Source organism: Eutrigla gurnardus (assembly GCF_963514095.1).
Source record: "Eutrigla gurnardus genome assembly, chromosome: 3".
Classification (NCBI taxonomy): domain Eukaryota; kingdom Metazoa; phylum Chordata; class Actinopteri; order Perciformes; family Triglidae; genus Eutrigla; species Eutrigla gurnardus.
This window is the reverse complement of record NC_139917.1, coordinates 31,794,287-31,818,353: the sequence shown is the minus strand read 5'-3', so window position 1 is coordinate 31,818,353 and position 24,067 is coordinate 31,794,287. Positions and strand designations below refer to the sequence as shown.

Sequence of the window (24,067 nt, the reverse complement as noted above, 5' to 3'; positions counted from 1 at the left end):
CGGCCGGGCTTCAACCCACCTCCTCGGAGGTCCCGTGGGGCAGCGGGCCGTCGCCCTTGTCCTCGGATGTCACAACGGCAGGTAACGATTCTGGGTTGCATTTGTTTCTGGGGCGAACCGCAGTCCATTCCTCCTCCTCCTTCAATTCCTCCTCACTGTCGCTCTCCGACACTGCGCCCGACGCCTCCTCTTCCTGTGAACAACCAGAACATGACCTGGAAAGAAGCCCGGAGAAGAAGAAGCTGCACGTTCCTACTGGGGGTTCCTTGTCCTTGCAGGATATGCAGGACTCTAACAGCTGCTGAGCCATTCAGACCTGCTCCGAAGCGTCCTCCATCCTCTCCTCCCGCTCCAGTTTCCTGCGTTCTTTCTGCCTCTGAAAGGAGACATGGACATGCTGGCTGTGGGATGGTACGTATGCGTGGACACGGGTGGAGAAGCAGACGTGCGTTAGGTGTGTCATTAAATGAATGAATGAGGAGGGCGTGGGAACGTAGTAGTGTGAGATGAGTGAACATGGGTGTGGTTACGGGTGTGGTGGTGGTGGAATGGAGGAGACACGTTCACGCTGGTTAGCAGACGAGTCACAGACAACAACAAATCTGTCCTGGTGCTGCACCTGTGTGACACTCTGTCATTTCTGCCTTGAGGTGTGTTGCCACGTCAGCCAGGTCGCCTTCCTGTTACTCACTTTCCTTTTAGCTCTCCTCCTCTGGGCTCGCCTCCTTGTCCTCTCCTCCTCATCCAAACCCTCCTCGCTGGTCAGCGTCGCCTGTTTGCACAAACACGACAGTCAGGTAACTGAAGAACGCTCCTGAACGCAACTCACACAACTTCACAATCACTGCCGTCGTTTAGGAAGTGCAGCGGGCAAAATGACACAAAAATATCTGAGAGGGATTCTTTTTATTTTAAACTTTGACAGTCTGGAGATGAAGTTGGCACCCGTTGAATGGATCCACGAGAAGCCAGAGATCTAGTAGCTGCTAGTGAAACGGTATCTCAACAGACTTCAAGTACACGTCTGTAAATCAGACTGTGGTCCGTGTTTTAAAAGTACCCTAAATATAACGTGTTTTACCAACACATACACACCAACTAATTCAGAGTATATATACTGTAGAAGTCTTCCAGTCTACCTGTGATGAGTCGTGGTCTTTTCTTCTGTCTGTCGGGTCAGGAGCTCCATTCTGAACCTCCATCTCCTCCTCACATGGGCCTCCTGAAGACACACAATGTAAGAAGAGTTGAGTTGAGGTTTGGTTAGGTATTATGCTATGCTATCGTTGCTATGCTATGAAACATCCCTTCTATTGCAGTCAGTTTTAAATTGATCTCATTTCAAAATGTCTGCATTTGCCTAACGAAAGGGTGTGTGTGTGTTCATGTGTGTGTGTGTGTGTGTACTGAGACATTTCCCATGCAAAACCACACAGGTGATGGTGTGGCAGCTTGTGATTGGCCGATGCAAACAGAGAGGGAAGGAGTGAGAGTGAACCTTTATGCAGCCTTCCGTTTCTCCTCTTCTTTCCTCGTGTTTCCAAAGAATGAAATCATTCAGTCCAACAAACGGATTTACCACAAATTCTCTAATAAAAGCCCACATAGTCAAATAGTGGCTTTTATGCAAATATCCTCCAGCCTCTCTCTCTCTCTCTCACTCTCGATTCAACTGATTAATAAATTAGAAATGCAGAGTTTAAATGTGAACGAGTAATCTTGATGATGTCGTTTTTCATTTTAATACGGCAGGCGGTCGAACCAGACGAAAGAGGTCACCACGCCAGAAATATCTGAGGGCCCCCGACAGAAATAGAGCTAAAAGGTACTCAGAGGCATTCCAGAAATATTCCACATGGAAATATCCAACTTAAATGTCAGCCCCACCGTGTTATCCCACAGAGATTCATTCTACTTTTAAGAAAGTGAGTTGATGCATTTACCAACCAGCCTTCTCAGAACTTGGATGGAAGTCCATCTTCCCTGGAGACGGGTGTGCCGGGAGTCTTCCTTGCATGAGATCGCTAGATGGTGCGTCTGTTTTCCTGACATATTTGACATGCCTCCGTCTATTTATAACAGGAATACAGCACGGAGGAGGATTCATCAGAGGCTGATCCTGGCAGGAATATTTAAACCGACACTTAATGAGCGGTGTTTCCCTCTAGAACTGGTTCCAGGCCCGGCGGTTCGGTCAGAGGTGCAGCAGGCGCTCAATGTTTATTAGCATTCAAATATTTGTTATATATACAGTATATTCAAAACTTAAAACAAATTGAACACAAGGAAGTTCTGAAAGACGAAGTTTGGATGGATTCAAAGATGTTTTATTTGTGCTTAAAGGTGCTAAATTGGAAATTCAGTGCATATTGATGATTGAGGGATTGACTCTATTTGGCTCTCAACGCGGCTAAGCTAGTGGCTAGCAGCTAACAGTGCTAACAGCCTGAACAGGGTAGGTTGGAGGGAGGGCAGTATGCTCCTAAACCACTTCTGGAGACCAGACGGGCTTCGTTCTAAAAGGATCATCTGTAATCTGAGCTGAACCTTCAGCGTCACCCAGCCGGCACCATACAGGCTGGGGTGGTCTTATCTGTCCGGGGTCCCGGCTAGCTCTGGCCCTTCTGTTATCAACTGGGTCAACGTGCTTTAATCAGAAACAGATATAACCAATCATCCTGCAGGGCATCGTGTTGCTCCTGAAAATCCACCTCACCACCTCATTCATACTTTACTTTGACTGAGAAAAGTTATAAATCGATGATTTCCAGAAATGACAATTAGAGTTGTGGTGATTTCTCCATTTTAAAATGCAATCCAAGATGGGATGAGGGCGGAGTTTCCCTGCGCTCGGTAGTTAATTAACACACACACACTCTTTCTGTCTTCTTTCTGTTCATGTGCAGAGCAAGAGAAGACGGGGAGACAAAAGGCTTCCAAGGATGATAATATTCTCCAATAAAAGTTATTATTCAAATAAGTGCAGTTGGAGCAAATAAAGGCTGCAACCCTGGTCTCTGTAACAGAAGTGCTGTTCCCACACACAACCTGAGAAGGAAGCTGCTGTTAATAGAACGCTCCGTGGCTGTTTGGCTGTTTGCGCCCCTGAACAGCTGGAAGGGTTTTAATGTGAGACGATGAAGGGATCACCTCACACATCTCATCTTGTGATCCAATTACAAAAAGGTTAATGTTGCATTTCTTCTTCATGCATCTCTCTCTCTCTCTCTCTCTCTCTCTCTCTCTCTCTCTCTCTCTCTCTCTCTCTCTCTCTCTCTCTCTCTCTCTCTCTCTCTCTCTGGAACATACTTCCATAAATAAATAACTTCTGGAAAGAGACTAGATTGACTAAAATGAAAATCCAAAGTGATCTAATGGTTTAAAAAAAAAACACTCAAATATATCAGAGACAAAACTAGACTAAAATACTTTCGGTTTTCTTTTGACTAAAATAAGATTCAAATTCCAAGACTATTAGTCAACTAAACATTAACACTATGACACTAAATTAATTAATTAATTAAAATGGGTGATCAAGGGGAAAAAGAGAAGAAAGCAAACAGTTGAATATAAGAAACTGTATTTAAAAAATAACTGCCTTGTGATATCGCTCTGAAAACCAGAAGGTCATCTAGAGGGTGTGGCTGCCTTCTTCTCTCTCATTAGCTCGTCGTTTCAACGAGGACCAGACTGACACGCGGACACACCCCAAGAAACAACAACAACAACAACAACAACAACAACAACACACAGACACACCCCAAGAAACAACAACAACAACAACAACAACAACACACGGACACACCCCAAGAAACAACAACAACAACAACAACAACACGCGGACACACCCCAAGAAACAACAACAACAACAACAACAACACACGGACACACCCCAAGAAACAACAACAACAGCAGCATCATCATCAACAACACTCCAAATAAGGTCATCTACACATAAATACAGCAGAGACCTTGTTGTTTGGACCACAGACAGTCTCTGGTTCCTCCACATAGTCTGGTCTGGTCTCTGGACTAATGTGAGCTACTATCTAGACCTCTGGGGGACCACAGACAGTCTCTGGTTCCTCCACATAGTCTGGTCTGGTCTCTGGACTAATGTGAGCTACTATCTAGACCTCTGGGGGACCACAGACAGTCTCTGGTTCCTCCACATAGTCTGGTCTCTGGACTAATGTGGGCTACCATCTAGACCTCTGGGGGACCACAGACAGTCTCTGGTTCCTCCACATAGTCTGGTCTCTGGACTAATGTGAGCTACTATCTAGACCTCTGGGGGACCACAGACAGTCTCTGGTTCCTCCACATAGTCCGGTCTCTGGACTAATGTGAGCTACTATCTAGACCTCTGGGGGACCACAGACAGTCTCTGGTTTCTGGTTTTCAGAAAAAGTAAATGAGAAATGTCGGTTAAAATATTTTTAATCACATGAAAATGTGAACTTCCTGTAATTCGAGACCAGGACGGTCAACAGGATTCAGCGGGTGGAGCGCGGCTCAGACCGGGGGGTGCAGAACACTTTAAATAAAACGTATCAGCCGTGCTGGATGCAGCGAGGCTCTCGCAGTACTTTGCAAAATGAACACAAAGTCTAAAACTATCACGGTGATGAGTGACGTCAAGGTCAGGCTCTTCGTCAGCAAAGGATTGTGGTTAAAATATCTGTTCTGGTGTGGTCCTCCTCTGAGAAATGTTACACAACTCAAACGTTGGTTCGCAGGAACTGGTCCTAGCTTGAATTAAATGTTCATTATTTGATAAGTAATTATCAAACGTGGTCTCCTTCAGCTTCAACCTCGCTGGTACTTTTATTTCAGGTCATGGTGCATGTTTCATCAGGTTTCATGGGACTTTGTGCGTTTGTTAGTCCAGGATTTCCCCCAGGACGTTCTTTAGTAGAAGGCAGCCGAAACAACAGCCACATTCATTCAATAAAAGCCATCCGCTGCTCTTTTCCCCTGATGATCAAGACTTTAGTGTAAAACTGTTTACTGTCAAACACCGGAGGAAATCCTCTTTACAACAACACAGTTCCTGGTGAGAGAGCAGCTTCAGCCGAGGATCACATCTGAAACGTCTCGTTTCCAGCTCTCTGGGATCCTCCACCTTCTCCAAACTCAATTCAAGCACTTTTCAAGCATTTCCAGGTGCATTTCCATGCTTTTCCAGCCCCTTCCAGCTGTGGTAAACTCCATATTTGTATCATTGCAATGGTCAGTATTCAGTCTCCTTATTATGTCACTTGTTCATCACATTAAATGAGATGTTATTGTCCTCTAAACAACCAACATGATGTTTGGATATGGAGATCTTCTTTCCTCTGTTCTATCATAGATGTCATCACATACAACACACATTTCAAGACCTTTATTCTACATCCAAGCACTTTTCAAACCTTGGAAACACCACACTAACATTCAAGGGTTTTAAAGGATTTCCAGCACCCGTACCAGCCCTGTGTATTGCCTCTCATAGAAACAAGACATGTGTGATATTAACTTGTGGGTTGGCTTTAATTCAACCGCTGTTACACCAGCGACGGAGTTATTTTCTGCCAGACGTGACCAGCTGAGAGCTGCAGCGGTCAAACCGGTTCCTTTACATTCTTGTGGGGTGGCAGCAAGTTATTTGCCAGTCAAATAGTTTTGGTTGGGTTTGTTGTTGTTTATGTTCTGCCAGCTGAGTGTAAAAGGACCAATACGAATTAGCTCTGATCAAATTCACTAGAAACAAACAACAGCCCAAAATAAGTATTATACAGAAAAACGAAGGGCTAAATTAGAGGGGTTCACAAAAGCGAGCGGAAGCCTCAGTCCTGGTCTTCAGTGGTAACAGGTCTTCTATCAAAGCCTGGTCCCCTTTCTGGTAGCGAGTCACCGAGCCCTCCATCGCTGGGAAGTATAGTCAGCGCTTACTACCGGTTAACATCAGTGTCATGTGGCCCACCAACGCAAGGCCGCCTATGCTAGGCTGCGGACGCTAGGCCTTCTACACTAGGTCGCCTACGCTAGGCCTTCTACACTAGGTCGCCTACGCTAGGCCTTCTACGCTAGGCTGCGGACGCTAGGCCTTCTACACTAGGTCGCCTACGCTAGGCCTTCTACGCTAGGTCGCCTACGCTAGGCCTTCTACACTAGGTCGCCTACGCTAGGCCTTCTACACTAGGTCGCCTACGCTAGGCCTTCTACGCTAGGTCGCCTACGCTAGGCCTTCTACACTAGGTCGCCTACGCTAGGCCTTCTACACTAGGTCGCCTACGCTAGGTCTTCTACGCTAGGTCGCCTACGCTAGGCCTTCTACACTAGGTCGCCTACGCTAGGCCTTCTACACTAGGTCGCCTACGCTAGGCCTTCTACGCTAGGTCGCCTACGCTAGGTCGCCTACGCTAGGCCTTCTACGCTAGGCCGCCTACGCTAGGCCTTCTAGGCTAGGCCTTCTATGCTAGGTCGCCTACGCTAGGCATTCTACGCTAGGCCTTCTACGCTAGGCCTTCTACGCTAGGCAGTCTACACTACGCCGCCTACGCCACGCCGCCTACGCCTCGCCGCCTACGCTACGCCATCTATGCTAGGCCATCTATGCTAGGCCATCTATGCTAGGCCGTCTACGCTAGGCCAGCATGTGACTTTTTCAACAAAAGTATGTAATATATTAGATGGGGGCCGATGTGATGATAACAATTTAATTTTAAAATGCGTTACTCTGGCTCTGATGCATCTGGGGTCACTACTCTCTTTAGAGTAGTTCGGCTTGCTTTGGCTTGTTGGAAGGCATCAACGTGAGACAACTGTTTTTAACTGCCGGGAAAAATACAAGGATGGAAACGTGAAATTACGCAAAATCTTATTGCAAAACCGAAAATACCTGAATTCACAAGTGCTTATTGAACCGTGCATGGCGTACCGTACGGTTCAATATTATATTATATTGAGATCCATCAATATATCAATATTCCATCTCCATCCCTAATATATATGTTGCATAAGTAAAAATAAAAGATCAAACTTAATTAACCATAACACCAAAAAAATCATCATGTTGCTTGTTAATCTGTATCAACACTGTATATATATATATATATATATATATATATATATATATATATATATATATATATATGTATATATATATATATATACATATATATATATACAAAATATAAATATAATTTTTTTAAATCTCAGCGTCCACAAACACAAACTATCAGCAAACTGACTCTGACCGACTGTACGTTGTCAGCCTGTCTGTCCAGACCTGTCTGTCGCTCCAGGTATTAATCACAGCGACACGTACAACAACCTGTGGCACAAACTAGGCTAATCAAGCCCGAGGAACCTCCAGCGGTCCGCGGCCGGCCGGCAGCTCCACTCACCGCCTCTCAAGCCCAGCAGCCGGCAGATATCCCTGGTGAACTTCATGGTGTCACCGCCCGGCATTCCTCCGGGGAACGGACACACTCTCCGGGCGTTTCTTCCCCGCAGACAGCTCGCCGGTTCATGTGAACCTCCTCCTCCTCCGCTCCGGTCACCGCTGTGTGAAGAAATCACCCCGTCACAACAAAACACGACTTCCGGTCGCCACTTTCAACAATAAAACAATGACGGGCAGAATTTGAAGACGACTTCCGGTCGCTACCATCAAAATAAAACCACAAACGAAATGGAAATTAGCCCCCTCATATTTAATCATTACTTTGGACCGTGTGAAAAAAATCATCATCTCTCCATTGGAGAGTAAAAATGTTACACTTTATTTGTATTAAAAACAATGTGCTCAAAAATAGATAAAAGTCCTATAAACATATGTGAACAAGTCGTATACACACAAGTAAAGTCAAATAAGTATGAAATAATGACACTAAATATCTCTCTCTAAATATATCTTTCTGGAATTTGGGGGAAATTATTTTTTTTGTTTGCATTTTTGTTTTAATTCAAATTTGTATTGAAATCGAAATTGCCGTACAGTATACAGCACAACATACATCATTAAAAAAACACTTTTATGGATCCGATTTTTTGCTATTCAATTCAAACTTGATTTTAGACACACATGAGTCGATAGCAATAATAGAGTTGGAAGATTCTGGATAAAACTTTGTAATTAGAATTAGGTATATAATTGGGACAGTGTTCAGATGCACAATTCAAATGTATAAAATCCAATTATCAGTCGGTGTAAACTACCACAAAATGTCAAATACGCAAGCAATACAATAAATATGAAATAGAAATTTTACATTAAATAATTAAACCATAATTTATTTTTTAAGGTCACTCCTTGAGAAATCCAAAAGGCTGCTCAACACAACACAACCATTTCAGAACTTTGTTGTTTCGACCTTCCATAAGGGGCAAATCCACCAGTCTAGTCAAGAAATTAGACAGATATCCAGAGAACAACAGACTGTAAGCGATCTAATGTTTCCTGGTTAGTTGAGCCACTAAAAACTGGAGATCAGTGCTCTCTTGTCTGGCTGGAATGAATATCTGAGGTAAGATCAACTGCAGGAAACTGCACCAGGAATGCAGAGTGCATATTTGTCCACTGGGTGGCGGTAGTGCATCGTCTGTCACAGTGAGGCCGCTCAACGACATAAATCACCTTGTGGTAAAAGTTATATTATCCACATTAGAGCATTTGCTCCTGTATTATTTTGTGATGAAATGTTGCTAAATATATATAAGAACTAAATATCATCATGTGTTTAAGAATAAAAAAGAGAAAGAAACGGATTAACCTACAGCCTCTCTGGACAATGATTTCATAATAATGACGTTTTTATATTATATTATTGTATTGTTTGTTTGTATCAGTCACTGCTGAACGAAGGAGGGAAATTACTAATATATATATTCAATATTTGAATAGTTGTATCTTTTTCCTGCTGAGGAAATAAAATCACAGACTGACCCTTTAAGGGTGAAGATGAGAAAAAAACAACCTGCTGGCACACATATCCGTCCAATCCCTCTCACTGTAATACAGATGGAGGGACGGTTGAGCCAATCAGCGCCCGCTGTCTGCTGGCTCCGGACCAATCACGTGTCGCGGCAGCTTAACTGGGCGGGATCTTTGCGGAAGCGACGAGCAGGCTGAGCAGCCATTGATGCGCGTTATTTCCAGGAGGACAAACGGAGACTACTCGCTGTGTTTGGTCGGGTTTCTGCGGACGCAGCGATGGTTTCTCACTCTCTCGCCCTGCCGATGATCTGCTTCACCACGCTGTGGGCGCTGGTGGGCGTCGTGGCTCCGTTTCTTGTGCCCAAAGGTCCCAACAGGGGGTAGGTCCATACACCTGCCGCTATCGATTCAGATTACCGGGTTAACCTTCAGCCTGCGCGCGAGCCTTTTTCATTTCAGACGGCGAGCCGTTTTATCTCTAGTACAGATACACGTCACTGCGCGTCCAGAGGCATAGTGGCTATACATGCGCGTGCTCGTGTTCGGAGGCCCCGAGCGTCATTTTACGTCCATCCCATCATCCTCTCCTTCCTCCCAGCATCCATCCATCCCATCATCCTCTCCTTCCTCCCAGCATCCATCCATCCCATCATCCTCTCCTTCCTCCCAGCATCCATCCCATCATCCTTCCTCCCAGCATCCATCCATCCCATCATCCTTCCTCCCAGCATCCATCCATCCCATCATCCTCTCCTTCCTCCCAGCATCCATCCATCCCATCATCCTTCCTCCCAGCATCCATCCATCCCATCATCCTCTCCTTCCTCCCAGCATCCATCCATCCTTCCTCCCTCCCAGCATCCATCCCATCATCCTCTCCTTCCTCCCAGCATCCATCCATCCTTCCTCCCAGCATCCATCCCATCATCCTCTCCTTCCTCCCAGCATCCATCCATCCCATCATCCTCTCCTTCCTCCCAGCATCCATCCATCCCATCATCCTCTCCTCCCTCCCAGCATCCATCCATCCCATCATCCTCTCCTTCCTCCCAGCATCCATCCATCCCATCATCCATCCATCCTTCCTCCCAGCATCCATCCATCCCATCATCCATCCATCCCATCATCCTCTCCTTCCTCCCAGCAACCATCCATCCTTCCTCCCAGCATCCATCCATCCCATCATCCTCTCCTTCCTCCCAGCATCCATCCATCCCATCATCCTCTCCTTCCTCCCAGCATCCATCCATCCCATCATCCTCTCCTTCCTCCCAGCATCCATCCATCCCATCATCCTCTCCTTCCTCCCAGCATCCATCCATCCCATCATCCATCCATCCTTCCTCCCAGCATCCATCCATCCCATCATCCATCCTCTCCTTCCTCCTAGCATCCATCCATCCCATCATCCATCCATCCTTCCTCCCAGCATCCATCCATCCCATCATCCTCTCCTTCCTCCCAGCATCCATCCATCCCATCATCCTCTCCTTCCTCCCAGCATCCATCCATCCCATCATCCTCTCCTTCCTCCCAGCATCCATCCATCCTTCCTCCCAGCATCCATCCATCCCATCATCCTCTCCTTCCTCCCAGCATCCATCCATCCTTCCTCCCAGCATCCATCCATCCCATCATCCTCTCCTTCCTCCCAGCATCCATCCATCCTTCCTCCCAGCATCCATCCATCCCATCATGCTCTCCTTCCTCCCAGCATCCATCCATCCCATCATGCTCTCCTTCCTCCCAGCATCCATCCATCCCATCATCCTCTCCTTCCTCCCAGCATCCATCCATCTATCCACCCATCTGTTAATCTATTCATCCAACATACATCCATCAATTCATTCGTCATCCATCCATCTTTCATCCAAAACTGAATGATGGGATGATGAATATTTGTTGGTATTTCATATCTGATGTTGTGACTGACTGATGACTGTGAGCACTGTGTCCCGGTATCAAAATGTTCGTTAGATATGATGAACATTAATATCAATATTTATATGACAGCATGAATGAAACGTCCCTCTGTGTTTCTTTTGACAGTGTGATTGTCACCAGTCTCATCCTCACAGCCGTCTGCTGCTACCTGTTGTAAGTACTAACCCGCTTCTTCTTCTTTGGTTCCTCTCTGGTTGTATAGAAGTCTATGAGAAAATGGTCCTACTTCTCTCTGCTGGCCACCAGGGGGCGACTCCTCTCTGGTTGTATAGAAGTCTATGAGAAAATGGTCCTACTTCTCTCTGCTGGCCACCAGGGGGCGACTCCTCTCTGGTTGTATAGAAGTCTATGAGAAAATGGTCCTACTTCTCTCTGCTGGCCACCAGGGGGCGACTCCTCTCTGGTTGTATAGAAGTCTATGAGAAAATGGTCCTACTTCTCTCTGCTGGCCACCAGGGGGCGACTCCTCTCTGGTTGTATAGAAGTCTATGAGAAAATGGTCCTACTTCTCTCTGCTGGCCACCAGGGGGCGACTCCTCTCTGGTTGTATAGAAGTCTATGAGAAAATGGTCCTACTTCTCTCTGCTGGCCACCAGGGGGCGACTCCTCTCTGGTTGTATAGAAGTCTATGAGAAAATGGTCCTACTTCTCTCTTGATGTATTATCTCAGTAAACATTGTAAACATGAGTTTATGGTCTCAATCTCTAGTTTCAAGTCTTCTTCAATCCAGCATGATGTTCATTTAGTACATTATGGTCCATTTAGAGTCCACCAGACCAGAAAGCAGGGGATGCTTTAGGGGGCGGGGCTTACCTGCTGATTGACAGGTCAACACCACGCTACCAATGCAAGTTAGCTACTAAGATGACTTTAACACTTAGCTGTAAAGTTAACGGCTGTCGCAGAGCAAGTAATCCTCAATCGGAAGATCAGTGGTTCGATTCCCAACTCCTACAGTCGGATTGCCAGAGTCTTTGGGAAAGATACTGAACTCCAAATTGTTGTGAATGCAAAAAATCCAAGATGGCGACAGCCAGTCTACAGTTTGAGATTGAAGTAATTATCCTAAAAAAAAAAAACCCTGAAAATATAATGACTTTTCTTAGTTGTTGCAACAGTTGTATGCAGATGAGGTGATGAATAAACAGAGTGAAGTGGGCTGAGCATGCAGGATTGTCCTTCTGCCACTAGAGGGAGTCCCAGTCACCATCAGGCAATACAAGACCCACAGGCTGATACAGCACAGTTTGAAGCTTTAGTTTGAAAATGATCCACCGGGATGATCTGGAGGGAATAAAATGGAGACTTGGACTACATAGAGGACGAGGTAGAGGACTACATAGAGGACTAGTTAGAGGACTACATAGAGGACTGTGTAGAGGACTACGTAGAGGACTGTGTAGAGGACTACGTAGAGGACTGTGTAGAGGACTGCATAGAGGACTGTGTAGAGGACTACATAGAGGACTGTGTAGATGACTACATAGAGGACTAGTTAGAGGACTACATAGAGGACTACATAGAGGACTGTGTAGAGGACTACATAGAGGACTGTGTAGATGACTACATAGAGGACTAGTTAGAGGACTACATAGAGGACTACATAGAGGACTGTGTAGATGACTACATAGAGGACTAGTTAGAGGACTACATAGAGGACTACATAGAGGACTGTGTAGAGGACTACATAGAGGACGAGGTAGAGGACTACATAGAGGACTAGTTAGAGGACTACATAGAGGACTACATAGAGGACTGTGTAGAGGACTACATAGAGGACGAGGTAGAGGACTACATAGAGGACTAGTTAGAGGACTACATAGAGGACTGTGTAGATGACTACATAGAGGACTAGTTAGAGGACTACATAGAGGACTAGTTAGAGGACTACATAGAGGACTGTGTAGAGGACTACATAGAGGACTATGTAGAGGACTACATAGAGGACTGTGTAGAGGACTACATAGAGGACGAGGTAGAGGACTACATAGAGGACTGTGTAGAGGACTACATAGAGGACTACATAGAGGACTGTGTAGAGGACTACATAGAGGACGAGGTAGAGGACTACATAGAGGACTAGTTAGAGGACTACATAGAGGACTGTGTAGAGGACTACATAGAGGACAAGGTAGAGGACTACATAGAGGACTAGTTAGAGGACTACATAGAGGACTGTGTAGAGGACTACATAGAGGACGAGGTAGAGGACTACATAGAGGACTAGTTAGAGGACAAGGTAGAGGACTACATAGAGGACTAGTTAGAGGACTACATAGAGGACTGTGTAGATGACTACATAGAGGACTAGTTAGAGGACTACATAGAGGACTGTGTAGATGACTACATAGAGGACTAGTTAGAGGACTACATAGAGGACTGTGTAGATGACTACATAGAGGACTAGTTAGAGGACTACATAGAGGACTGTGTAGAGGACTACATAGAGGACGAGGTAGAGGACTACATAGAGGACTAGTTAGAGGACAAGGTAGAGGACTACATAGAGGACTAGTTAGAGGACTACATAGAGGACTGTGTAGATGACTACATAGAGGACTAGTTAGAGGACTACATAGAGGACTAGTTAGAGGACTACATAGAGGACTGTGTAGAGGACTGTGTAGATGACTACATAGAGGACTAGTTAGAGGACTACATAGAGGACTAGTTAGAGGACTACATAGAGGACTGTGTAGAGGACTACATAGAGGACGAGGTAGAGGACTACATAGAGGACTGTGTAGAGGACTACGTAGAGGACTGTGTAGAGGACTACATAGAGGACTGTGTAGAGGACTACACAGAGGACTACGTAGAGGACTGTGTAGAGGACTACATAGAGGACTGCATAGAGGACTGTTTAGAGGACTACATAGAGGACTGTGTAGATGACTACATAGAGGACTAGTTAGAGGACTACATAGAGGACTGTGTAGAGGACTACATAGAGGACGAGGTAGAGGACTACATAGAGGACTGTGTAGATGACTACATAGAGGACTAGTTAGAGGACTACATAGAGGACTGTGTAGAGGACTACATAGAGGACGAGGTAGAGGACTACATAGAGGACTGTGTAGGGGACTATGTAAAGAATTACATAGAGGACTACATAGAGGACTGTGTAGGGGACTATGTAAAGAATTACATAGAGGACTACATAGAGGACTGTGTAGAGGACTACATAGAGGACTGTGTAGAGGACTACATAGAGGACTGCGTAGATGACTACATAGAGGACTAGTTAGAGGACTACATAGAGGACTGTGTAGAGGACTACATAGAGGACGAGGTAGAGGACTACATAGAGGACTGTGTAGGGGACTATGTAAAGAACTACATAGAGGACTACATAGAGGACTGTGTAGAGGACTACATAGAGGACTACATAGAGGACTGTGTAGAGGACTACATAGAGGACTACATAGAGGACTGTGTAGAGGACTACATAGAGGACTACGTAGAGGACTGTGTAGAGGACTACATAGAGGACTGTGTAGAGGACTACACAGAGGACTACATAGAGGACTACATAGAGGACTACATAGAGGACTGTGTAGAGGACTACATAGAGGACTACATAGAGGACTGTGTAGAGGACTACATAGAGGCCTGGGCCCTGTAATAGGGGTTCTCTGTGAACCCTGTGAAAGCCTTGGTCAGGCTGCTACAGGTCTCAGGACCTCGGGATGGATGCACTGAGAGTCGGTTGGACGTCGGCGGAGTCTCTCGTGTCTCCTGACCCGCTGCCCGGCCGTTTCCTGTGGTTTGCTTCTGCTGTCTTTACAGTTATTATGACAGGAATGTGATCTATTGGGTTATTACCAAAAAGGGCAGAAGCAAAGACCCAGGTGGTCAAAAGCCTGTCTATGAGGGGATGAATTCCACATTGTGCCTGTCTGTCTGTCCATGTGTGTGCTGACTATCTGTCTCTCTCTCGGTGCACTCAGCTGGTTGATCGCCATCCTGGCCCAGGCCAACCCTCTGTTCGGCCCCCAGCTGAAGAATGAAACGATATGGTATCTGCGTTACTTCTGGGAGTAGACGAGGTGAGTTCATACAACCTGGATCTAAATACTAACAAAGCTCCGTGTCCGTTCTAAACACGGAGAAAAGACAGGAGACAGGCCAGGAACTTTATCTTCCATGCTTTTCCAGCCCCTTCCAGCTGTGGTAAACTCCATCTTTGTATCAATCCAATGGTCAGTATTCAGTCTACTTATGATGTCACTTGTTCATCACATTAAATGAGATGTTATTGTCCTCTAAACAACCAACATGATGTTTGGAGACAGCTTTTTACAGAAGGACCACAAATGAAAGGAAAACTAATTCCACTAACAGATCCACAGAAATATAATCACCAACTATTTTCATCATCTGTTCATCATCAAAAGTCATTTTTCATAAAGAAATGTCACAAAATGCTGTTTTCAGTCCCTCAAATATGGAGATCTTCTTTCCTCTGTTCTATCATAGATGTCATCACATACAACACACATTTCAAGACCTTTATTCTACATCCAAACCTTGAAAACATCACACTAAAAGTCAAGTGTTTTCAAGGATTTCCAGCACCCGTACCTACCCTGTGTCTCGTCTCTAATTTTTTGAATTATTTTTTTTAAATGTAGCTCTTGGCGTACGGTAGACGCGTCACATGATTGGAGGCTGGCGGTGGCCAGTTCTGCTGCTCGTCCTGTTTAATGTCATTCTACGCGTGCTGATGTCACTTCCTCTCTGTTTCAGGGCTGCGTGATGCGACGCCTCTCGTCAGCCCCGTCGTCTGGTTTGCTGGACTTTTATTTCAACACAAACTCCTCCGACACACACACACACACAAACACACACACACAAACACACACACACAATCCACAGACTGGAAGACAACAACTGAAAAGTCCTCTTTCTTTGCAACCTGTGTAAATATTGAAAATGATGTATCTGGATGTGGGTTTTAAATCGAGGAGGATGATTCGCTCCGTGACATCAGGAGTAGACATTCTCCGAGATGTGCGATCTGTAGTTCACTTCCTGTCATGTTTCGGCTTTGTGTCGCCGCCGTCAGGGAACAAGAATATCTGAGTGTTGTATTTATTTGGCGCGCTGCGACTGCCTCGGCGTCCACGCGGCCCTCGTTATATAAGCGTTGTTATCTGTGATGTAATGGCGAGGGGGAGAATTCATTACTGCGAGTGCTTGGACCGCGGCCATGAGAATTTCCCAAAAACCATTAACATGAAGAGTGATTTCCCTTCCACTTTAGATTCACTTCAGCATGAAACTCCTTCCCACACTCCCCTCGTCCTCTTCTGCTGCCGCCGCCGCCGTGGTGGTGGCTCCCGTTGCCATGGTGACGTCGTCGTCCAATTCAATCCCTTTTCCACTCGACCCCCTTTTGATGAAACCCTGCCCGCTCTCTCGCCTGCTTTTGTGGCGCTGCTTGTGATGAAGGGACTGTTCTCTTTGATTGAAGCTGCTGCTGGTGGATTCACTGATGATCTCCACCATCTTTCACTCCTTTTCAAGTACGCTCCATTATAATCAGCCTTTTACAGCAAATTCCTAATTTACGCTTAAAATCCTCTCGGGTGCAGAGCTCTGTAAGGTAGAGTGACCCCCCCCCCCCACACACACACACGCACGTTAAAATGGCTGCTTTCAAATTAATTCATATACAACAAAGCAAAAGAGAAAAAGGTGCATTTGAGAAAAGAAAGTGTCATTTCACTGCATGTTTCCCCAGACTTTTACATTCGCTGTTGGAAGAAGGAAAACAACCCTTCTTAGTGGTGGACGCTGATGTTGAATCCCCCCCAGTGTGGTCAACGTTGTAGTTTGGTGTTTTCTAGGTCTAAAAATAATAAGTCGGATATTTAAAAGAATCTAAGTGTTGGCCTGCAGGTTGATCTGCGATACATAAATATAAATCAAATAACAGCTTCCATGCATTTGTACATAACTAGCTTCCAGAAGCCTACTTGATCATTTTTACCATCATTTGACCCCCGCCCGGCTCTTCCTTATTGCTTTGAGAGTCTCCGCTGCGAGCCGCCACCACAACCACGCCCCCCTCCTCTCCGTAACCCCTCCCCCCGCCGCCTCTCTTAAAACCACTTTGCTTCAGCCAAAAAGAATCAAAATCAATATACAGCTACTTTTTAGAAAGACCAAATTGTGTTGTATCTTTTCCTCCAGCCCTCGTTTGTAGTTGTGGTGGTGGCTTGCAGTGAAACTTGGATATCTCACAGGAAGCTAACCTGATAGCTAACCCGGTAGCTAACCCGGTAGCTAACCTGATAGCTAACCTGATAGCTAACCCGGTAGCTAACCTGATAGCTAACCCGATAGCTAACCTGGTAGCTAACCCGATAGCTAACCAGATAGCTAACCCGGTAGCTAACCTGATAGCTAACCTGATAGCTAACCCGGTAGCTAACCTGATAGCTAACCCGATAGCTAACCTGGTAGCTTACTCGATAGCTAACTTTTTAGCTCGGCTTGTTGGACAGAGTTTGGGTAACGCGTCGACCGACCGAGTTGAGAGATGTCGTCTTCAGATTTACCCATAATCCTTTGGGTCTGTTTGGAAACATAGGACTATGTAGAGGACTATAAAGAGGACTATGTAGAGGACTGCTAACGTACAAATGTTTGCATCAGAAATGATTCACACCAAACAAACCGAAAATGAATAACCCTGACCTAAAACATTCCTTTTCCTGTTTTCTTTATGAATCTGTTCAGTTAATGTTGAGCTGCTGCTCGTCTGTTATTATCTGTTATTAAGTGTTCCTGGCAACCTGAATGGAGACGGTGATGCCTGCAGTTTCTACTGGATAACAGATCTGATTGGCTGGTGGAGATGAGCTCCTATATGTGACCTTGTGCTTCTATGTGAGTGAAATTGTATGTGAAACATCCAATAAAAAAATAAAACTGGAAATATGCCTCATACAATGCTGTTGCTCTGTTGACATTGTGAACATTCCTTGTGAGCTGAAATGCATGTTTGGATTGTGAATCATCCACAAACACACTGAACAGAAACCCTACGAGAACACCGCCGAGAAGGATTCTGTGACAAACACCCAAACGCTTCACACTAACAGACTAACACATTTACACATCAACGCACTTACTGAGCGTTAAGTCACAAGGACACGGTAACACACCCGGCTCCTCGCTGCAAACATCTGCTGTGTTGGTGTTCAATGTGTCACTTAGGACTCCTGTGTGTGTTTGTGCAAAAGGAAAAAGAAAAATATTCAACCTTCCTGTTGCTGTTGCTTCTCTGACTGATGAAGGCACCTCGTCAAAGTGACCTTGGCAGTCGAGGACAAGGTCAACTTCACTGACCTCATCTGTCAGATGCAGGAAGAACTTTCTGGCAAAAGCCTGAAAATAAACATCTGCTCAAGAGACACAGTTTTTCATTGGAGCGAGCTTTAGAGGGGTGAATAAATGTACGTGTTTCTACGGGAACGCTTGGGAGCTGGAAAGAGAACGACTTACAGTTACGCTGCATTCGCCTGCTTTTAAACACATTAATTCACTGATGATTTGAGCAAATATTCATCAGGAAACGTGACCGTTTCCATGGAGAAGCAGAGAAAGGATTCAGTGTTTCTTCTGGGATTCTATCGAGGAAACGAGCACGTTCCCACGTCGATAACACACACTCATTAGACGCAGAGCATCCTTTCAAAATAAACTTCAGTCTCAACAGGAAGTTTGTTTTTTTCAGGCAACAAAACCACTTGAGCTGCATTCCAAATCACATACTTGTATACATTAAACCGGCATACTACTCCCTCATCACATGACCCCCCCTGAACTTTGACCCTCTTGCTCATACCGTATATCTGCTGCGCAAAGGATTGTGGGTCAGAAAAACATGCTGGCTTGCACACTGCAAAAATGCGACCGGATGCAGAAGGACATCCTGGTAATTTTCTCACACTGCATTTGACATACTGTGTATAGAGCAGCTAAGCCCCGCCCCTTCCTGATTTGAAGCAACTACAAGAGTTACACATATGATGTTTGTCAATTTCAGGGATAATTTTCTACACTTCAAGAAAGTCGCTTTTTGTCATATAGTTGTTTGAGTATCAGACTGAAAATACGTGATTAGGAAGACGACGATGTTTTGTACCAGGATGTAACAACAAAAAGAGTCGCTGGATAAAAACACATCAGGTGAGACAACGTTACATTAGCGATGGAACGAAGTTTAGCTAACTAGCTGGCTAACTAGCAAGTCAAGCTAACTTTTGATGACCAAATGCCTGAAATAGGAACAATATATGAACAGGATCCTGGATCAGGACTAGCTACACGCATGACCTCGAAATCAAGCATTTGCCTATATGTCAATGTATTTTAATCAGTTTCATAATTCTAATATGTTATTATCACTATATATTACATGGCAATATTTATTGACCTTAAATATTCACAATTCAACAAATTAAACCTTTTGGTCTCAATAGCTTCTTTGGTCCACTAGAGGGTGCTGAGTTTCAGTATGTAAAATCCGTGGGATTGTACAATGTGCTTTAAAGCATTAAAACAGGTTTTTCATGCGTCGACCAGTCCGTCTGCTCGATGAATAAACAATTTACCTGCAATAAAAATGAAGTGAGACGAACCGAATGAAACAGATGTTGACAGACAGCATAATTTACAGTTGAACAAAAGGTAATAAATCGCAATATATCTGCACCAAAATGTTTAAAATTGCCACAAGATCGTGATAATATTGTATTCCAGAGACAGTAACGTTTTGTTAATAAACATTCGGGCACAGCCGGCAACTGAACACAGTGTAGAAATGTCGGGACGTGTGGAAACGTGTAACAATGTCATGCTGGATTAGGATTATGTTATATAAAATCTCAGTTCATTCCCTCCTAAGAGGACAAACATCATCCATAATTCACAGCTGCTGATAAACGCATCTCATTATGGATGCAGATTAATGAGCAAGCGGCCCATGAAATCTACATGACACTGTGTTCCTGCTCCTGATTGGCCGATGACAGAGTGACGGGTCTCACGACCGGCAGAGGGAGTCGAGGGAGTGAGGAAGCCGTTGTCTTCACAACTTACTTAAAGAAAAATGGGCGGTATTGTCCTTTAAGCGGGAAACGTGTGGGAGCCTCGGCCCAGTTAATGGGAGTGATTTAAACACTGACAGATAAACAACCCTGAAGCTTATCCTCTGTAATATTCATAAATTGTGGCTTAATGCAGCATGACAACCTACTCTTCTCTCTGAACGGTACATTAAGATTTAACCGTCTGTGTGCAGACAGCTGTAGGAGCTGGCCTAAAGAACGCCAGCTCCTCTATAGACGTTCGTAGCGGAGCAGCTGCATGGCTGATCACATTTTCCGTTTAAATATAAACAGCAGCTTGTAAAGTACAACCTGGCAGATGGCAGATACTAATAACCAAAGTTAAAAATAACCCACTGGCCTATATTCTATTTTCCCCGCATAAACAAATAACAGATTTGGGTTATTATTAGGATTTGGATATGGAAAGAATATCACGTTTTCAACGTAATACGCAGAAGTATTTTTACGTTCTGAGCATTCGTTTCCATGACGACGGTGTTTCGGTGGGGGGCTGTGAATGAAAACCGGGTTCCAGAGTGAAATCTTTTGAAAACGCAACTCCAGCGTTGCCGTGTAAACTAGCTAAATCTGGTATCCGTGCAAACGGTGAGGTCACGGCTTCCACTTCGCACGCGCGTGTTTTCGTCTTGCGGTCAAACAGCTGTGAAGGAGATGATGCCGTTAATGATGGGATCACTGAGCTGCGTTTGTGTCGTTACTCTAATCATTTTAACGCTCCTCTAACAAAGTGTAGATCTGCTGCACCTGAAGGCTGTTAGAACACTGCACTGCCACCTAGTGGCCTATCATTCCCACTGCAGGTTCGTTTTTGCAGATCGTTTTCAAAACAATGTCGACTAAACGGAATTTTTTTGTCTGTTTTATAAACATACACTCATATATATAGATATATAGACAATTTGCTTCTAGCACTTTATAATTCTAGTTATAAGCACTTGTACGTATGCATAAAGCTTTGTAACAATAATCATAATACATTACAAAGCATTTTATAATTACTTACAAGAGCAAGTATAATATGTCCTGATTGTCGGTCACACAGAAGGATCATAGTGTTTTATATTTCCCATTATACTCTTTTTTTCATAATGCATTATAATCACCATTAAAGCATTATTTTGTGATTATAAATGACTGTAAGTGATTATTGTTTGCTTTAATTAGAGTGAAAAAAACGAATCTATGCAAGAACAACACAAAACGTTTTGGTTTTTAATTTAACATGCAAAGAATGATCAGTTACAGTAACTCTTTAATAGTGATTATAATGCGTTATATAAAGAGTAATACGTTTCATGGGAATCATAATATACTATGATCCTTCTGACTGACCAGCAATGGTGATCTATTATCAAACTTGACCATATCAGTAATTATAAAGTGCTTTAAGATGTTAAAATGGTAATTGTTGTAAAGCTTTATGAATATGTACGAGTGTTAAAACTATAACTACACAGCGACAAGCAGATTATAACATGTATTTATTATAGACTCTAATACTCTGATATATTGTGCTCTAATAAATATATTATTATGGTAAAGATTCCTCATGCCGTGTTCATCCATTTTGTAATCTGCACGCTGTTTAAAGAATCTCTGTTTGACTCGGGGGTGTTTCTAATATTTTGTCCAGCCCATTTGTATGAATGAGGAACCAGACTGATCCGAGTAAACCACCAAGCAGCGAGTTTACGGAGGTCAGGGGAGCTGCAGCGGCTGTTTCGCGGTGGTGAAGCCGCAGAGGAGGCCGCCTGCGGGGTCTGCCGCCTCACGCGTCGGGGAGGAGGTGAAGCGGTTCCAGCGGGGCTCTGCTGCGGAGCAAGCCCGGGGCAAAGCCGGGGTCAGCGGGTTCACAGCTCCAGTCCTCCCGGTGTCCTTAAAGACGGGTCGTGTGACCCCGCCCCTGTGACGACACCGTGTCGTAGAAACAAACCGGATTCGTTTTCACTCGCTTCGACGTGCGTCAAGCTGTCGGTGGTCACGAGGCACCACACCGGAAGCACGGTAGTGTGCTTTTCATAATAAAGGTAGCACAGCCGTTGACAAAACAAAATGTATATTTTACCTCTTACATATTGTATGCATGTTGGAACGTTTAAGTAGATGTAATCATATGACACCCTACTGCAACAATAAGCACAAGTGTTATGTTGGCATTGATAGACTATAAAACGTGCCAATTACCAGATTGATGACAAAATATTATTATTTTGTCTAAACTTGAATGTTTAATGCGTGTGTCAATGCTCTGTAGAAGATCACTCTTCATATTCAATTCGAAGTGTTTCATTGTGTGAAAACGCTGTTGGCAGAAGCATGTACGTATGAAATAATAGAAACAAAAAAGAAAAGCTATATATAGAAAATGTTCTCCAAATGTAATTTTTTGTATTATGTTGTTAAATCAGTGTAAACCAAACACATTTTAAATAACCAAAAATCAGCAAAAACAAAACAAAAAGGTCATCATGTCAAACAAAGCGGCGAACAACAACCCAAAACGCTATTGGTTACATTGTAATATTATGACATAAATCTACAATTTAAATCTCGGGCCACGTACCTCGTACACGATCTTTATTTTGAAACCCCTGACCCGGAAGTCTGGCACGTCAAATCACTCGATATTGACTAATCCGTCTCCGGGATTATTGGTGAACTCAAGTGCCCTCCGATCCTCCGATGAGAGCTGCGACTGTTTTTACAGCTGACACACTTCCCCTTCCGACCAGGTCAGTCGCTCCTAACCGCTTTCTGAACCTTCACGGTCCGCTGGACCCGCAGGCACAAAACAAACAACAACAACAACAACAACAACAAAGAGCACCCAAAGGCCCGTACAACACCTCCACGCCCTCCATGTCTCCTTTTACGTTTATCTGCCCCCTACAAAAAGTGTTTTTAAACCGCTCGAGAAAGTGTTGCGAGTCCTGCGGACGGTACCATGTCCAACGGGGAGGGGGGTGTAGTGGGTGGAGGGGGGCTGTACAACTTTATTAATAAAAGGAATTAGCTTGAGGGGGAGAGATGAGTGCTTTCATTCTCCCACCCTCTCATCTCCAAAACGGTAGGCTTCTGCTCCAATGGAGGGAGGCGGGAGGAGGAGGAGGAGGAGGAGGTGAAACGGGCGAGGGGGGGCCGTGGAGTCCTACAACCATCTTTTCTGTCCCGGTTATCCGCCATAGAGCAGCTCGACTCCTGGAAACTAACTTCCTGCATGTGGCTGGACGTGGAGCGGGGCTCGTGCGGCTGAGCGGCCGCTGCTGTCCACGCGGGCTTCCTCTCGTGCCCTTGGACGGCGCGTCACAACAACAACAATAGTAATAATAGCAGTATCATCTGGAGAGGCCGAGGCCGACATTTTACCCCGGTCCGGAGGAGCCTTAACTCCGAGGGGACATCCGAGGACACGCGACGAGGTAAAAAAAAAAGAGGAAAAAAGGGGAAGCAGCGGCGGCGGCTGCAGCTCTCCGCTTTTCTGCGCGTTTCGTCAAGTTTTCTATAAATGTTTAGAGAGGAAATAAATACCTGCGAGCTTTTAACGGTCTGATAAAAATGGCTACTTTCATTTACATACAGTAGCGTGCATGGCACACTTTAAATCTGAGTGTTGATTGGAGCACATTATTATCTGGAACATGTTTTTTTTAGAAAGGGGGGCATTATTACATGTATTCCATATATTTGTATTATAATTATTATAATTATTTTTGCAGATATATTCTTGCGCCTATGTGGGGAGATTAATGTGTCAAACTTTTCCAGTTCGGTGGTGATGAAGCCGCCGCGGCCGCCGGGGCCTGCACCGCGGTCGGCTACCAGGCTCCGGCACCTGCAGGTGGACGCGAAACAGCAGCCAAACTTGCTTCTGCGTCAACTTTAATATATTTAACGGGAGTCCGAGGGGGAGCGGGGGGAGCGGGACTTTCTGTACCCTGCCGGAGCAGCGTATAGCGTTGAAGCCGACCCACATGCTCACACATCGGCCCCCGTATTAACAATTAATATTGGACATCCGGTGGCACTGCCAGCTGCGCCCCATTTTTTATT

The 24,067-nt window shown here is 44.8% G+C and overlaps 3 protein-coding genes across 7 annotated transcripts in view; 2 read left to right on the top strand and 1 right to left on the bottom strand.

The window, feature by feature from the left end:
- The window catches only part of LOC311011246 (uncharacterized protein), a 15,233-nt gene extending 6,241 nt beyond the window's left edge, over positions 1 to 8,992 (bottom strand). The window contains exons 1-6 of one of the 2 annotated variants that reach the window (XM_084006078.1): positions 8,964 to 8,992; positions 7,392 to 7,549; positions 1,140 to 1,222; positions 692 to 772; positions 317 to 376; positions 20 to 193 (exon numbers count right to left, since the gene is read on the bottom strand). In XM_084006078.1, the coding sequence (XP_083862204.1) occupies positions 20 to 193; positions 317 to 376; positions 692 to 772; positions 1,140 to 1,222; positions 7,392 to 7,549; positions 8,964 to 8,977 (570 nt within the window). In that variant the 5' untranslated portion in view covers positions 8,978 to 8,992. Of the gene's footprint in view, positions 1 to 19; positions 216 to 316; positions 377 to 691; positions 773 to 1,139; positions 1,223 to 7,391; positions 7,550 to 8,963 lie in introns of those variants that run through there. The other variant, XM_084006079.1, reaches the window with a different exon arrangement.
- Positions 8,993 to 9,084: 92 nt separating this feature from the next.
- Positions 9,085 to 15,816, top strand: atpv0e2 (ATPase H+ transporting V0 subunit e2). The gene is made up of 4 exons (XM_084006089.1): positions 9,085 to 9,303; positions 10,973 to 11,020; positions 14,822 to 14,920; positions 15,621 to 15,816. The coding sequence occupies exons 1-3, from the start codon at positions 9,200 to 9,202 to the stop codon at positions 14,913 to 14,915; spliced, it is 246 nt and encodes an 81-aa protein (XP_083862215.1). The 5' UTR covers positions 9,085 to 9,199; the 3' UTR covers positions 14,916 to 14,920; positions 15,621 to 15,816.
- A 5,964-nt stretch (positions 15,817 to 21,780) lies between these two features.
- Positions 21,781 to 24,067, top strand: part of LOC311011245 (uncharacterized protein) — a 35,872-nt gene continuing 33,585 nt past the window's right edge. For 2 of the 4 annotated variants that reach the window (XM_084006074.1, XM_084006077.1), the window contains exon 1: positions 23,167 to 23,436. The gene's annotated coding sequence lies outside the window, so the exon portion shown is untranslated. Of the gene's footprint in view, positions 22,022 to 22,679; positions 22,750 to 23,166; positions 23,437 to 24,067 lie in introns of those variants that run through there. The other 2 variants (XM_084006076.1, XM_084006075.1) reach the window with 2 other exon arrangements.

Coding starts and splice junctions, on each gene's coding strand:
- atpv0e2 (XM_084006089.1), top strand. CDS start 9,200: ATGGTTTCTCACTCTCTCGCCCTGCCGATGATCTGCTTCACCACGCTG. Junction 9,304..10,972: donor CCCAAAGGTCCCAACAGGGG/GTAGGTCCATAC, acceptor TTCTTTTGACAG/TGTGATTGTCACCAGTCTCA. Junction 11,021..14,821: donor GCCGTCTGCTGCTACCTGTT/GTAAGTACTAAC, acceptor CGGTGCACTCAG/CTGGTTGATCGCCATCCTGG.